The sequence below is a fragment of the Macaca nemestrina genome, chromosome 2, assembly GCF_043159975.1.
Source record: "Macaca nemestrina isolate mMacNem1 chromosome 2, mMacNem.hap1, whole genome shotgun sequence".
Lineage (NCBI taxonomy): Eukaryota > Metazoa > Chordata > Mammalia > Primates > Cercopithecidae > Macaca > Macaca nemestrina.
Genome location: NC_092126.1, coordinates 38,817,583 through 38,833,846, shown reverse-complemented (window position 1 = coordinate 38,833,846; position 16,264 = coordinate 38,817,583). Strand labels below are relative to the sequence as shown.

At 44.7% G+C, this 16,264-nt stretch overlaps 1 protein-coding gene across 2 annotated transcripts in view; it reads right to left on the bottom strand.

Moving 5' to 3' along the window:
• The window catches only part of LOC105469912 (propionyl-CoA carboxylase subunit beta), a 92,530-nt gene extending 76,650 nt beyond the window's left edge, over positions 1-15,880 (bottom strand). For both annotated transcript variants that reach the window (XM_011721503.2, XM_011721504.3), the window contains exons 1-5: positions 15,662-15,880; positions 11,383-11,502; positions 10,739-10,807; positions 6,885-6,941; positions 5,364-5,477 (exon numbers count right to left, since the gene is read on the bottom strand). In XM_011721503.2, coding sequence (XP_011719805.1) covers positions 5,364-5,477; positions 6,885-6,941; positions 10,739-10,807; positions 11,383-11,502; positions 15,662-15,844 — 543 coding nt within the window. In that variant the 5' untranslated portion in view covers positions 15,845-15,880. The remainder of the gene's footprint in view (positions 1-5,363; positions 5,478-6,884; positions 6,942-10,738; positions 10,808-11,382; positions 11,503-15,661) is intronic.
• Positions 15,881-16,264: the final 384 nt, after the last annotated feature.

The following is a 16,264-nucleotide window of genomic DNA, read 5'->3' as shown; positions in this document are numbered from 1 at the left end:
GCAGTAAGCCGAGATCGCACCACTGCACTCCAACCTGGACGACTGAGCATGACTCCGTCTCAGGGAAAAAAAAAAAAAAAGAGTCAAACCTACAAAAAAAAACTCCATGAAGAAAACAAAATCTTCATGACTTTGTATCACACAGTTTTTACATATGACAATAAAAGCATGACCCACAAAAGAAAACCTGATAAACTGGACTTCAAAATGAAAAATGTCTCCACCTCAAAAGCCACCAGAGGCTGAGCACATCGGCTCATGCAAGTAATACCAACCCTCTAGGAAGCCGAGATAGGAGGATGGTTTAAGTCCAGAAGTTTGAGACCAGCCTGGGCAACATAGTGGGACCCCACCTCAACAAATAATGAAAAAAACTGCCAGACATGGTAGCATGTGCCTGTGGTCTCAGCCACTCAGGAGGATGAGGCAGGAGGACTGCCTGACCCTGGGAACTCCAAGCTGCAGTGAGCCACGATCACACCCCTACACTTTAGCCTGGGTGACTTGAGTGAGACCCTAGTTCAGAAAAAAAGAAAAAAAAGCCACCACAGGCTGCGTGCAGTGGCTTGTAATCCTGGCACTTCAGGATGCCGAGGCAGATCGCTTGAGACCAGGAGTTCAAGACCAGGCTGACCAATGTAGTAAGACCCCATCTCTACACACAAAAGAATTTTTTTTTTTTTAAATTAGCTGGGTGTACTAGTGTGTGCCTATAGTCCTAGCTACTCAGTAGGCTAAGGCAGGAGGATTGCTTGAGCCCAGAAGTTCAAGGCTGCAGTGAGCTGTGACTGCACCACTGTACTCCAGCCCAGGCAACAGAGCAAGACCCTGTCTTTAAAATATAAAATAAAAATAGGCTGAGCGTGCTGGCTCATGCCTGTAATCCCAGCACTTTAAGAGGCCAAGGCAGGCAGATCACCTGAGCTCAGGAGTTCGAGACCAGTCCTGGACAACATGGTAAAACCCTGTCTCTACTAAAAAGGCAAGGAAATTAGCTGGATGTGGTGGCACGCGCCTGTAATCACAGCTACTTGGGTGGCTGAGGCACGAGAATCACTTGAACCCAGGAAGCAGAGGTTGCAGTGAGCCAAGATCATGCCACTGCACTCCAGCCTGGAGGACAGGGTGAGGCTGTCTCAAAAAATAAAAAATAAAAATAAATAAAGCTACCACTAAGAAAAGACAAGCCACAGACTGGGAGAAAGTACTTACGAATCATATATCTGATAAAGGACTTGTATCCAGAATATATGAAGAACTCTTACAACTCAAAAACCCAATTACAAAATAGACAAAAGATCTGAATAGACATTTCAGCAAAGAAGGTTTACAAATGACTAATATACATAAAGATGCTCAACATGATTAGTCATCTGGGAAATGCAAACTAGAACTACAGTGAGATACCATTACACACCACTAAAATGGCTATAGTCAAAAAGACTGGACCAGGCGCAGTGGCTCATGCCTGTAATTCCAGCACTTTGGGAGGTTGAGGCAGGAGGATCACTTGACCCCAGGAAGTCGAGGCTGCAGTGAGCTGTGATCATGCCACTGTACTCCAGCCTGAACAACAGAGTGAGACCCTGTCTCAAAAAAAAAAAAAAAAGAGTGGCTGGGTACAGTGGCTCATGCCTATAATCCTAGCACTTTGGGAGGCCAAGGCAGGCAGATCACTTGAGGTTAGGAGTTCGAGACCAGCCTGGCCAACATGGTGAAACCCTGTCTCTACTAAAAATACAAAAATTAGCCAGGCATGGTGGTACATGCCTGTAATCCCAGCCACTCAGGAGGCAGAGGCAGGGGAATCACTTGAACCCGGGAGGCAGAGGTTACAGTGAGCCAAGATTGCACCATAGCACTCCAGCCTGGGCCACAGAGCGAGACTCCATCTCAAAAAAAAAAAAAAAGACTGACAATACCAAGTAATCAACAAAGATGTGGAGAACCTGTGACCCTGAATACATTGCTCATGGTAATATAAAATGGTTTACTTGCTTTGGAAAACAATCTGGCAGTTTCTTAAAAAGTTATAAACAAGCTTATCATAAAACCTACTATCTCACTCTTAGGTACTTATCTACCCAAGGGTTATGAAAACACATGTCCACACAGAGTAATACACAAATGTTCACAGTAGCATTTATCCATGATAGCCAGGAACTAGAAACAACCCAAATATCCCTCAATTGGTAAATGATGAAAATATGTAAAATATTCAACAGAATATTATTCACCAATAAAAAGGAATGAATTGATACACATTACAATATAAATGAACCTCAAAAAACGGTGCTTAGTGAAAGGAGTCAGATGGAAAAATCTGTAAAAGAAGAAAGTTGGGTGAGGAGTTGACTGTGGTTAGGTGGGAACTGATTGCAAAAAAGCAAGAGGGTATTTTGGGAGTGGCAGGTTCGAAAACTAGATTATGGCTGCACAACTCTAAAAATTAATTTGAATTACATGTTTACAATGGGTGGATTTTATGGTTTATAAATTATATCTCAATAAAGCTACTTCTGAGACAGAGTCTCGCTTTGTCACCCAAGCTGGAGTGCAGTGGCATGATCTCGGCTCACTGCAACCTCCACCTCCCAGGTTCAAGCAATTCCCTGCCTCAGCCTCCTGAGTAGCTGGGATTACAGGCACCTGCCATCACACCCAGCTAATTTTTGTATTTTTAGTAGAGACAGGGTTTCACCATCTTGGCCAGGCTGGTCTTGAACTCCTGACCTAGTGATCCACCCACCTTGGCCTCCCAAAGTGCTAGGATTACAGGTGTGAGCCACTACACCTGGCCCTATAAAGCTATTTCTTAAAATGTCAAGATCATGGAGAACAAAGACAGGAACTGCTCCAGATCAAAAAAGATTAAAGAGAGATAACATCTAAAGTCAATGCTTCATTCTGGATTGGATCCTGGCCAGGAGGAACACACACACACACACACATATATATATATACACATATATGTATACACACACACACAGAGACAGAGCGAGAGCGTGTGCACAGAGAAAGCACACACACACCAAGAGCACACACTATAAAGGACTTAAGTCCTGAATAAGGATAATGAATTAGAATAACATAGATGAATCAATGTTAAATTTCCTGATTTTTATTACTGTATTCTGGTTATTTAACAGAATATCCTTATTCTTTAGAAATACCCAATGAAGAACTTAGGAGGTAAAGAAGACATAGTATCTTCAATTTATTCTCAAATACTTCAGAAAAATGTAACATGCAAATATGTATATATGGAGAGAGAATAACAGAACAAATGGAGAAAATGTAAACAACTGGTGAATCTGGGAAAAGCACATATAGGAGTTCCTGTACTATTCTTGTCATTTTCCATAAAGTTTGAATTTTTTTTTTTTTTGAGACGGAGTCTTGCTCTGTCACCCAGGTTGGAGTGCAATGGCACAATCTTGGCTCACTGTAACCTCTGTCTCCCGGGTTCAAGCAATTGTCCCACCTCAGCCTCCTGAGTAGCTGGGATTACAGGCATGTGCCACTACGCCCAGCTAATTTTTGTATTTTTAATAGAGACAGGATTTCACCATGTTGGCCAGGCTGGTCTTGAACTCCTGACGTCAAATGATCTACCTGCCTTGGCCTCCCAAAGTGCTGGGATTACAGGCTTGAGCCACTGCGCCCAGCCTGAAGTTCGAAATTTTATCAAAATAAAAAGTTACCAAAAAATAACACAGGTAGGAATAAGTGAGTGGAGGTATCAATATGACAAGCAGCATTAGTAAGCAATTAATTAAGCAATGAAGATCTGAAAGTAAAGACTAGCCCTTGAAAACAAAAATTAAAGGCCAGGCGTGGTGGCTCACTCCTGTAATCCCAGCACTTCAGGAGGCAAAGGCAGGTCAATCGCTTGAGTCCATGAGTTCAAGACAAGCCTGGGCAACATGGCAAAACCCCGCCTCTATTAAAAAAATATATCAAAATATTTGCCAGATGTGGTGGTGCATGACTGTGGTGCCAGCTATTCAGGAGGCTGAGGTGAGATGTTCGCTTGATCCCAGGAGGCTGAGGTTGCAGTAAGCAGAGATCATGCCACTGCATTCCAGCCTGGCCAACCGAGACCCTGTCTCTAAATAAATCAATCAATAAATATTTTTTTTAGCCGGGCGCGGTGGCTCAACCCTGTAATCCCAGCACTTTGGGAGGCCGAGGCGGGTGGATCACGAGGTCAGGAGATCGAGACTATCCTGGCTAACATGGTGAAACCCCGTCTCTACTAAAAATACAAAAAAAAAACTAGCCGGGCGTGGTGGCGGGCGCCTGTAGTCTCAGCTACTTGGGAGGCTGAGGCGGGAGAATGGCGTGAACCCGGGAGGCGGAGCTTGCAGTGAGCCGAGATCACGCCACTGCACTCCAGCCTGGGAGACACAGCGAGACTCCGTCTCAAAAAAAAAAAAAAAAAAAAAAAAAAAAAAAAAAAATTTTTTTAAAAACTCCTCCAGACCCATAAAGATGTATTCAACTAGATGATATTCTAAAATCCAGTCAAGCTCTAAAATGTGGTGGTTTATCACCATGTCTCTGAGGGCCGCTCTTTTGTTTCTATACAGGAATGACTTCCAGGCCTAAACTGCTTAGGCCAAGCCACCCACAGAAGCAAGCCTGCAGAGCAGGGATGACAAGAATGGCTGGCCTGATTAGAAACAATGTCTGCCTGTCTCCTTCCTTTATCCTCCCTGGAAGTGTTGCCAGTTTCTGGCTGCAGTATGTCTCTCCCTCATCCCAATCTCTCTTACTGTATCTCTCACAAATACACTTTATACTTCACATAACACATTATTTTATGTTTCTTTTCATTTCTTTCTCTCATAATTTCAGTCTGTAAATAAGCAAAGAGATGTCAGTAATGAGGCTCTCCAAATGTTTCTGAATGCTAGGCTCTGGGGTCATTTCATTCTTCTTTGCACTATGGCTTGGAATTTATATAACAATCCTGTAGTGTTTTAACAAAAAAACTGTTTAAAAGTGCGACTTTTTAAAATTCTAATTCTAATTCATTTTAACTTTTCATATTTCCTCTCCCTTGCTTTCAAAAAAAAAAAATTCTCAAGTGCTTTTCCCTTATGAAAGATCTGTAACTGTAAATTCCCCTATGTGTGGCCCTCTATGAGAAAAAAATGAAAACCCTCTCTTCCCACTCTCTCTTGCTTTTCATCTACCCTTCAATCCCACCCCCAGTGACACAGAAAAGACCCACAGAACAGACACAATGCAGCAGAGAACAATAAGGAGAGTTGGAGAAGCTCTGGCCAGGTCATGGCTTAGAGAACTTAAGCCCTGTATTTTTTTTATTCTCTATTCTCTATTAACAGGTTTCTCACCAGAAAGATGTCTGCATAGCCAGCCAAAGACTCCACTCCCTCTTGGATCCGTGCTCCCCCAGAGTCATTCAGCCCAATCACTGGAGCCCCCACTGTTATGGCCTGGTCCATGATCTGAGACAGCGGAGAAATCTTTTATTGAGACAAATATTCTTGATATAAAAAACGACATTCACAAAGTACCACAGTGTTTTCTGGAAAATGTTCCGAGTGCACTTTTCAAAACAGGAGGCAGTAACACTGGTTTCACTCCCCATCATGATTGGGTACCTTCATGGAAGACAAAGGACCAGATATTTAAAAGGCTGATTAAAGCCCCCAAACACCCAGGAGCCAAAGCACTTCCCATTAGCAGGGGATAAAACAACTCATGGCAACCATTTCTAGAACCACAGGCTCACATTGTAACATCTTCCAGCAGCCAGTTTTGTTCCCAGGTACTGCTTTGAAAGAACTTACAGTAGACAGAATGGCAAAGTGGTACTTTCATGAAAGCAGATGTTGACCCACCTGTTAATCTGAGGGCAGGCCCAGGTCTGCTTTTACTTCTAATGTGACAGATTTTCCTCATGGGTTAGTAATCTGACAGCATAATAAGCAATATTCCTACAACCCTTGACAGTTTAAAAAGCACTTTCACTTTCATTACCTCATTTAGCCATCATAACAGAGGCAGTAAAAAGAAAAAAATTAAGAAGGTATAAAAGTTAAGTGACTGGCCCAAGGTCTCAGGAGCAATACATGACAGGACCATGTCTATAATCCAGATGTTCCAGTTACCAGTAGCTCCATATTTAATTCCAAAATTCTCTATTATTTATAGTTTATTCCTCTCCAGAGCATCTAATCTCTAGCAGTGGTTTTTAAACATCAGCATATAATGCTCCCACTGTTCTTTACCTTCTAGCACCTGGCCCCTCCACCTAGACAAAAGGTTCTTCACCTGAAATCCTCAGAACCCCAAGAGGTCTGTGAACGGGAGTCCATGAATGGGAAAAAATTTACATCTTTATCTTTACTAACTCTAGCCAATCGTTAACATTTCTTTTCATTATGAATATAGGCAATGAGCCTCAGTATTAGAAATATCTGTGACTTTGTCATTATTAGAAGCCACAGATATTTTTACGTCCCATTAAAGTGGTTGCAGATACTCTGAAATATTTCACCTTTGACAACTTTGAAATTATGGTAGTTATTAGATCTACTGCTAAATCTTGTTATTAAATGCATTAACAAGGGAGCACATATAAATGTGGTTTTTAAAAACATTTTTAATCATTTAAAATCCTACAAATTTTATTTTAGGTATGTAAAAACAGGAGGGTCCAGGCTTTGCTAGCCCATGGAAGAGATCCACGATACAAAAACTGTTATGCACCCCTTCAGATAGGTAGCAGATCTTGCATACCTCTGCCCTACCCCAAGTACCTAGCTCAGTGTTTTATACCCCAAAGATACCCAATAAGCACTATGTAACTGAGGAAAGCAATGGATTGAATTTGAGTATTAAACACTTACTTTGCAGATCTTTTGGGCATGTGCTCCTGACAGACTGCCTCCAAAAACTGTAAAATCCTAAAAAGAAAATACAAATCAGCAAGTCAAATATAGTGACTGGCTAGAGATGAAAATCCAGTAGGAGGAAGAAATAGAAAATTCACAGATAAAAGCTTTTAGGACAGGCATGGTGGCTCATGCCTGTAATCCCAACACTTTGGGAGGCCAAGGCAGGCGGATGGCTTGAATCCAGGAGTCTGAGACCAGCCAGGGCAACATGGCAGAAACTTGTATCTACAAAAAAATACATTAAAAAGTTAGCTGGGCATGGTGGCATATGCCTGGAGTCCCAGCTACTCAGGAGGCTGAGGCAGGAGGATCACTTGAGCCCAGGAGACAGAGGCTTCAGTAAATTGAGACAGCACCACTGTATTCCAGCCTAGGCAACAGAGCAAGACCCTGTCTCAAAAAAACAACAACAACAAAAAAACGTTGCCTGGGCACAGTGGCTCACGCCTGTAATCCCAACACTTTGAGAGGACAAGGCGGGTGAATCACTTGAGGTCAAGAGTTCCAGACCAGACTGGCCAACATGGTGAAACCCCATCTCTACTAAAATAAAAAAATTAGCTGGGTGTGGTGGTGTGCGCCTATAATCCCAGCTACTCGGGAGGCTGAGGCAGGAGAATCACTTGAATCCAAGAGGCAGAGGTTGCAGTGGGCCGAGATTGCACCACTGCACTCCAGCATGGGCAACAGAGCGAGACTCCATATTTAAAAAAAAAAAAATACACACGTATAGTTTTTAAAGCATTTTCAGAAGTTTAAAAATTAGAAAAAAGTCTGACTTATAGATTATTCCATAGAATAAAATATCTTAAAGGAAGTTCATGAATTGTCAAGGCAAAAGAGCTAGTCTTTGCTCTACAAAAATGATTTGAAAGGAAAAAAGAGAAAAGAAAAAAATGATTTGCAGCTCTGAAGGAAAACCTATCACACAGAATTAACTCTAATACCAGATTCTATGGATATCAGTCAAGCACTTCTATTTTTAGGAAATATTTACTGTTTCATTTTACTTATTATTTTGAGACCGACTCTTGCTCTGTCACCCAGGCTGGAGTGCAGTGGCATAATCTTGGCTCACTGTATCCTCTGCCTCCCAAGTTCAAGCAATTCTCCTGCCTCAGCCTCCCGAGTAGCTGGGATTACAGACACATGCCACCACGCCCAGCTAATTTTTGTATTTTTAGTAGAGACAGTTTTGCCACGTTGGCCAGGCTGGTTTCAAACTCCTGGCTTCAAGTGATCCACCCACCTCGGCCACTGCGCCCGGCCTATATTTGCTGTTATAAAAACGAAGGTTAAAAAACAAGAATCAGAGCTCTCACTGCTACTTCGGCTTATGGCTCTTCATTATGTTCAGATGTAAAGGGCTTATTGTGGGCATAAACTCTCCTACAGCCCCCTCAAAAAGACAGGTGGGAATTAAGAACAGAATCAGCCATGAGAATAAGAACAAAGAGACAATAGCATGGCAAGGATTAAACAAATTTGGGGGGAACTGAAAGCACAAGAAAATACCTGATTTAGAGGGAGAGAATGGAAGCTTACACACCTGCAGTGGGGGTAACCAAGGAGGGGACAATCTAGGAACCATGGAAAGTGGAGATGAGAAGGGGGCTGAAAAGAGACTAACAGAAGTCTCTGTTAGAACCAGTCAGACCCCACAGGGCCTCTCCTTCACCTTGAGAGGAAAGAGAAGGTTTGTTCTGTAAAGGAAATTAACCAGAAGGGTTCTAAACTCACAACTGCTAACCTAAAAGAGGAAAAGGTGAGGCTGAAAACACACAAGATTACGAGCCTATACACTGAATCAGTGAGTGCTGGCCCCTTTTTTCTCTCCCCTCAGAATACACCAACAGCCAATTATCAGGCAAGGGACTGAGGAGGCTCCCCAGAAGAACAGAAGCTCCCCAGAAAAAATATTTAAGATATTAACATCTTGGAGATCACTATTAAAAAAAAAAATAGCTCATCACTCCCTACCCTCAGTATCCTTCAAGGCCTGTCTCAATTGCCCCATTGTTACTAAAGCTTTCCTCAACCATGGATGTGATTTTCCCTTGTGTTGGGTCTACAACATTTGCCTGGGACCTCTCACTCCATGTGCTGTGTAGTCACATCTGTTCTGTGCCATTCTGCCTATAAAATGATTCGCTTCTTCAGGGTGGGAACTCTTGTCTCAGTCATCTCCACCTTCTCCTCACTCCCACCCTAACATGAGCATAAGAGGTGCTCGAAAGTATGAATTCCGTGAATTTTTCCATCTGCTTAATAGTGGTGAGTGAATACCATGTCCAGAAAACATAACTTTCTTAGTTCTCTCTACAGTGGTTCCTTCTGTACAAGTTTTTCTCAGCTCTCGTAAATTGCACAAAACAAAGAAATGTGATTCCTTCTATTTCAGCATTTGGTAGACCAATTTATAACAGTTTTAAAACATCTCAAAGGTAATTTAATTGGTAAATACATACTGTCTAACTATGACAGATTTTAAATTAACCAAGTATAACTATTTTATTTTTTATTTTTGAGATGGAGTCTCACTCTGTCGCCCAGGTTTGAATGCAGTGGCGCAAACTCAGCTCACTGCAACCTCCACCTCCCAGGTTCAAGTGATTGTCCTGCCTCAGCCTCCCAAGTAGCTGGGATTACAGGCACCCACTACACCTGGCTAATTTTTGTGTTTTTAGTAGAGACAGAGTTTCGCCATGTGGGCCAGCTGGTCTCAAACTCCTGACTCAGGTGATCTACCCGTCTCAGCCTCCCGAAGTACTGGGACTACAGGCATAAGCCACCACGCCCAGCCAATTTTAATATCAAACTTTAGGTCTGTAAAAAGACCTAAGCATTTTAAATTATATATACATCTACACCTCTGGAGAGAAAAAAGTCAAATCCAAAATAGTACACAAAATATTCTGTGTTAGTTTTCTATTACTGCTATAAAAAATTAACGTAAATTCAGTGCCTTAAAACAACACAAATTATCTTAGAGTTCTATAATTTAGAAGTGCTACACAGGATTGACTGGGCTAAATTAAGGTTGGCAGGGCTGTGCTCCGTTCTGGAGGCTCCAGGGGAAAATGTGTTTTCTTGCCTTTGCCAGCTCCTAGACACCATGGGCACTCCTTTGCTAATCTTCAAACCCAGGTACTGCAGATCATGTCCTTCTCTTATCATATTCTTCTAAGCTCCTCTTCTACCTCCCTCTTCCACTTTTAAGGACGCTGTGATTACATTGGACCCTCCTGGATAAATCAGGCTATGCTCCCTACTGTAAGGTCAGCTGATTAACAATCTTCATTCCCTTTTGCATGTAAAATAACATATTGATAGCTTCAGCTATGTGTGTGAACAAACTATCTGTCTTGAGGCACCCTGATAAAAGTTTTCTGAACATATTCATGAAAGCCCAAAGCTCAGGGGAATGCTGCTTCTGAGAGTCAAGTCCCCTTTGCTAGGCTGCACCCACTGTACTCTCCAGTCCACATATGCTGCCCAGGACACAGATGCCCTGCAGGCACACACCCAATCCTGCCAAGAGGAATCTCATTCACTTGGAATAAATTCCTGGTTCCTGGGTTACCTTTGTACAAGGCTAGTGCCCTGTGATCCTCCCCCAAAACAAACTAAGGACTCTTCCTAAGAAAAAAACAATATTCTGGAAATATGCACTGAAAAACAAAGCAAATCCCTCATTTTCTCCAAACTACAAGCAAGTTTTCATTCCCCAAGATTGGCTTCGTTCACATATTTTCCTCTTGGCTCTGCCCTCCAAGAAAGTTCAGACTATTAGAGTTATGAAATACCTGACTGAAGACATAAACCAATCTTCCATTGATTCGGCCCCGTCCAGTGACCACGCTGTCTCCAGGAAACTGCCAGAAAAATGCAAAAATAAAGGTTAAAAAATCCAAATACTTCTTTTAATGAATTTGGCCACTAAGCCTCAATGAAAGACAAAAACAAAACCCAAATTCCTAAAACATCAATAAGAACAAGAAACATGAAGGAATCCCACCCCACTTGCCCAGCTCTACAACAGCAAGCACAGGGCTACCACTTCATCAATAGGAGTGAAGGGCACCGTCATCTTAGGCCTTATCTACCCTCCTAAAAGCAAAATAAGACCCAGGTCCACCACTTCTCTATGCTTACATGAAGGAGGACGTATAAAGAAACACAAGGCAGGGTACAGTGGCTCACGCCTGTAGTCCCAACACTTTGGGAGGCCAAGGTGGGTGGATTGCTTGAGGCCAGGAGTTTCAGGCCAGCCTGACCAACATGGTGAAAGCCCATCTCTACTAAAAATACAAAAATTAGCCAGGTGTGATGCCTGCAGTGCCACTGCAGAGGACTTCAGATAAAAGCCTTATAGATTTATTATTATTCTAGTGGGTAGGCCAGCTGAGCCACACCTAAAAAGTGTTCACACCACCATTTGAACAAATACCTTATTCTTATCAGCAGCCATTCCAAAATCTGCACATCTGTGTTCCACAAACATGTCGCTTTCAACAAAGCTGCCAGGGTCCAGCAAGAGACTGATCCTCTCCCTGGCTGTTAGCTTTCCCTACAATGGAACAAAGATCACTCAGTGATGTCATCACAGACAATTTAGTAAGCAAAGCAAGGGCTGTTCATGGGAAAGCTTGAAGGGCAGATTTGCCCATTCATCTCAATGCAAATGCTTCCATTCTGTCCAACCTGTCCAAGGCAGATAGGTGTTATAAGACTTTAGATGACATGGAAATCAGGGCAGTGTGCACCAGAAGCCACCCAACTGTGGAAGATGAATAAGGAAATAGGGGGAGGAAAAGGTAGAGAAGTAGGGATAAGGAGAACCTGACCCTGGAACACAATTAACTAGTTCCGCAAGTACTTACTGGAGACCTAAGGAGCCATAAAAAGAGTGCAGAAGCAGGTGGTGGAAACTAAAGCAGGCTTAGTGAAAGGATCTGACGCAGGTTTTTTCTAGGGAGACCTACAGAAGCACATCTCACCTCACGAGGGTCCCTGCTGCTCCCAGCTCCCACCTCAAGGACACACTACTTCCTGGTTCTTCTCCTGCCTCTTCTGTGGATTTCTCCTTCTCCTACTATCCTATCCCCTGCTTAGGGACCCCACACCTGACAGTGACACTGTGACACAGAGATGACCCCAAAGCAGGGAGTGGCTGAGTAGAAGGGGAGTGGGACACAAAATGCTAAAGAGTTCACTTGAGTTTAAAAATGCTTCTTTGGGCCGGGCGCGGTGGCTCACGCCTGTAATTCCAGCATTTTGAGAGGCCGAGGCGGGCGGATCACAAGGTCAGATCGAGACCAGCCTGACCAACATGGAGAAACCACGTCTCTACCAAAAAAGACAAAATTAGCCGGGTGTAGTGGCATGCGCCTGTATTCCCAGCAACTCGGGAGGCCGAGGCAGGAGAATCGCTGGAACCCCCAGGGGGCGGAGCTTGCGGTGAGCTGAGATTGCGCGCCATTACACTCTAGCCTGGGCAACAAGAGCGAAACTCCGTCTCAAAAAAAAAAATACTTCTTTGAGGAGATGAGGTTGGAGCTCTCAATCTACCAAGAGCCTCAGCTAGGCACGGTGGCTCACACCTGTAGTCCCAGCACTTTGGGAGGCTGAGACGAGCATCACTTGAGCCCAGGAGCTTGAGACCAACTGGACAACATGGCGAAACCTGGTCTCTACTGAAAAATACAAAAATTAGCTGGGAGTGGTCGCACGTGCCTGTAATCCCAGCTACTCAAGAGGCTGAGGCAGGAGAATCACTTGAACCTGGGAAGCGGAGGTTGTAGTGAGCCGTGATCACCCCACCACACTCCAGCCTGAGCAACAAAGCGAGAACCTGTCTTTAAAAAAAAAAGAAAGAAAAGAAAAAGAAAAAAAGGCCAGGCTCGGTGGCTCACACCTGTAATCCCAGCACTTTGGGAGGCCGAGGCAGGAAGATGAAGTCAGGAGATCGAGACCATCCTGGCTAACACGGTGATACCCTGTCTCTACTAAAAATACAAAAAAAAAAAAAAAAAATTAGCGGGGCATAGTGGCACGCACCTGTAGTCCCAGCTACTCGGGAGGCTGAGGCATGAGAATCGCTTGAACCCAGGAGGTGGAGGTTGCAGTGAGCCAAGACGGCCCACTGCACTCCAGCCTGGGCGACAGGGTGAGACACCGTCTCAAAAAAGAAAAAAAAAAGCCTCCATTGCTTGGGCTCACAAGCTCTCAGCCCGAGGCAAATACCCTAGCCTACCATCCCCTTCCCCAACAACAACAAAAAACCACATACCTCAAATTGGCTATTATTTCCCCCTTAGGAGAGTAGCCAAAGCTGGTGAAGTTGTGTTAAAAAAAACAAACAAAAAAAAAAACAGGCAATCGTATACACTGTCATGTAAAGTAGAATACATTTTTAGGAAACCAATTTGGCAACATATATACAGATTTTTAAAATGTATTTATACTGACCAGGCACTGTGGCTCACACCTGTAATCCCAGCATTTTGGAAGGCCAAGGTGGGAGGATTGCTTGAGCCCAGGAGTTGAGACCAGCCTGGGCAACAAAGCAAGACCGTGTCTCTACCAAAAAAAAATATATATATATATTAGCTGGGTAGGAGGCTGAAGTGGAAGGATCACTGGAGCCCAGAAGGTAGAGGATGCAGTGAGCCGTGATTACACCACTGCCCTGCAGCCTGGGTGACAGAGTAAAACTCTGTCTCAAGAAAAAAAAAAAAAAAAATTCTGTAATCCCAGCACTTTGGGAGGCAGAGGTGGGTGGATCACCTGAGGTCAGGAGTTCAAGACCAGCCTGGCCAACATGGTGAAACCCCCATCTCTACTAAAAATACAAAAATTAGCCAGATGTGGTGACACATACTTGTAACCCCAGGTACTCTGGAGGCTGAGGCAGGAGAATTGCTTGAAGCTGGGAAGCGGAGGTTGCAGTCAGCCGCTGCACTCTAGCCTGGGCAACAGAGTGAGACTCTGTCTCAAAAAAATAAATAAAAAACTTACACCCTTTCACCCACTAATTCCTCTTCTGGGAAAATCTATGGAAATGGTCAAAAATTGTTTAAAAAGGGGTGCAGGGCTGGGCGCAGTGGCTCACGCCTGTAATCCCAACACTTTGGGATGCCAAAGTGGGTGGATCACTTGAGGTCAGGAGTACAAGACCAGCCTGGCCAACATGAAACCCTGTCTCTACTAAAAATACAAAAAAAAAAAAGCTGCCAGGCATGGTGGTGGGCGCCTGTAATCCCAGCTACTCGGGAGGCTGAGATTCAGGAGGCTGAGGCAGGAGAATAGCTTGAACCTGGGAGGCGGAGGTTGCAATGAGCCAAGATCGCACCACAGCACTCCAGCCTGGGCAACAAGAGAGAAACTCCGTGTCAAAAAATAAAAATAAAAAGGGGTGCAGGAGGGGGTTCATATTAAATCTGCCTCCTAAGTCAACTTTGGCAAAAGAAAAACAGCTTCTGGAGGCTTCATCTAAACCCAGTAGGATCTAACTGGGAAAGGGCTGGGTGATGTTCCAGGGAGGCATTGAGCAATAGGCCCCAACAGAAAGAGTTGTACAGGAACACTGACAGGCCTTTCCAGAGGATGATCTAACATCTCCCTCAGCCCTAACAGAGCAGCCCCAGGGGAGAGAGAGAAAGCACTCCTAGTACCACAAACCATCACTAAATTTACATTTTACTCTCGTGTCAAAAGGAACTGTCACCTACGGGTCCTTGTCAAATGCGAATTTATGACACCTGAATCAACACGAGACAAATATAGAGTTGTTCAAATCCCCTCACTTTAAGACCCCATCCCTCCCCCAGTGCCTCCCTCATGGTTGTGAGTTGTGCCTGAATACTCTTCACCTGTAAGAGTTTCACTTCTGCACCTTCCCGTTGGTTCTTTAATTCGTTCAGCACAACAGTCCAGACACACCCACGAGTCATGGACACACTGGGCAAGCCTGGTTTCTAGTCAGGGGTCACCTCTCCAAAATGGGCCACCTAGCTTATCTCTAAAGGCCAGCTGCGATTCTCGCCTCAAAACCCAGGCGGTGGGTGGCAGAACCTCAGCTGGTCAGTCCAGCCAAACATCGAGAGTAGCCTGCGCACTCCCAGAAAGTCACCTGCTTCCGACACATGCCTTTGCTACCCATCAAGGCGAGGCATGCTAAGGCCCTAAAGAGCTTGACCAGGCATTCTGCGGGCAGACGTTCCACAAGTTCCCTGCACGCGCACATCCCCCACTTCATGTTAGTGGAGTATGCCTAAGTTCAGTTTTCCTGCTTCCACAAAGGAGAAAGAATCTACCATCACTCTTTCATGGGGCACGAGAAGAACAAGCACATCGTTTTTACCGAGTGCCTATCGTTTTGCTATCTATGGTCTAACGATACGCTTGTGAAGGAAGAATTATTAAAATGACGCACAGAGATTTAATACGTTGCCCAAAAGTTTATGTTAAGTGGTGAGCTGGCTGGAGACCAGCCAGATCTGTCTAAATCCCAAGGGTTAAACACTGTGAAGAAGCACACAGGTGCTTCTGCTCGTTATACCCGCCTCCACGAGAAACGCTACAGGTTTTCAAAGTGAACACCCTCGCCCCCGCCCCTCCAAACACCGTGCGGATTGGCAGGGAGGCCTCGGACGCCACAAGCCGGGCACGCTGTGATAGGTCGTGGACGCCAGGGGCGGGACTCACTAAGGCCCCTCAGGACTCACTCGCTTGTGCTGCGCGTCAATACGGCGTTGGCCTCCTCCCAGCAGCGCGGTCCGGCGCTTGTTCTCGATGCGTTCGTTAACAGAAGTGGCCTGGCTGCAAAGGCCGCGGATCGCGGCGCGGAGACCGCTCGCCAGAACGCTGAGCCTTGCCCCAGCCGCCGCCACCCGTAATGCCGCTGCCATTTTTGCTGTGCCGGTGCGTCCCCTATGGGCGCACCTGAGTACGCATGTGCGTAAGGCGTGGTTAAGGCGCTTGCGCAGCATCGGCTAACTGTAGGGAAACCGGGGGCTGGACTACAGAACCTGCTTGGGAGTAAGGCGTGAGAGTTCGAGACCCGATGCTGCCCGAGGAGGGTCGCGCAGACAAAAAGTACAGGGCCCGCCTGGCTGCACAAGAAAGGGACATAGTCCTTACTCTTCTCTGATCTCCTAGACCCCTAACTTTGTCGTCCCACTTCCTACAGAAAATAAGATTATAGGATTTAACCAACATTTATTAAGCATTGTGCCAGGTGTTGCTTTTTGCACTTCCCATGCACTGGCTTATTATCTGGATTTCACAGATGAGGTAAATGAAGAGATGAGTGATTTGATCAAGAGGCA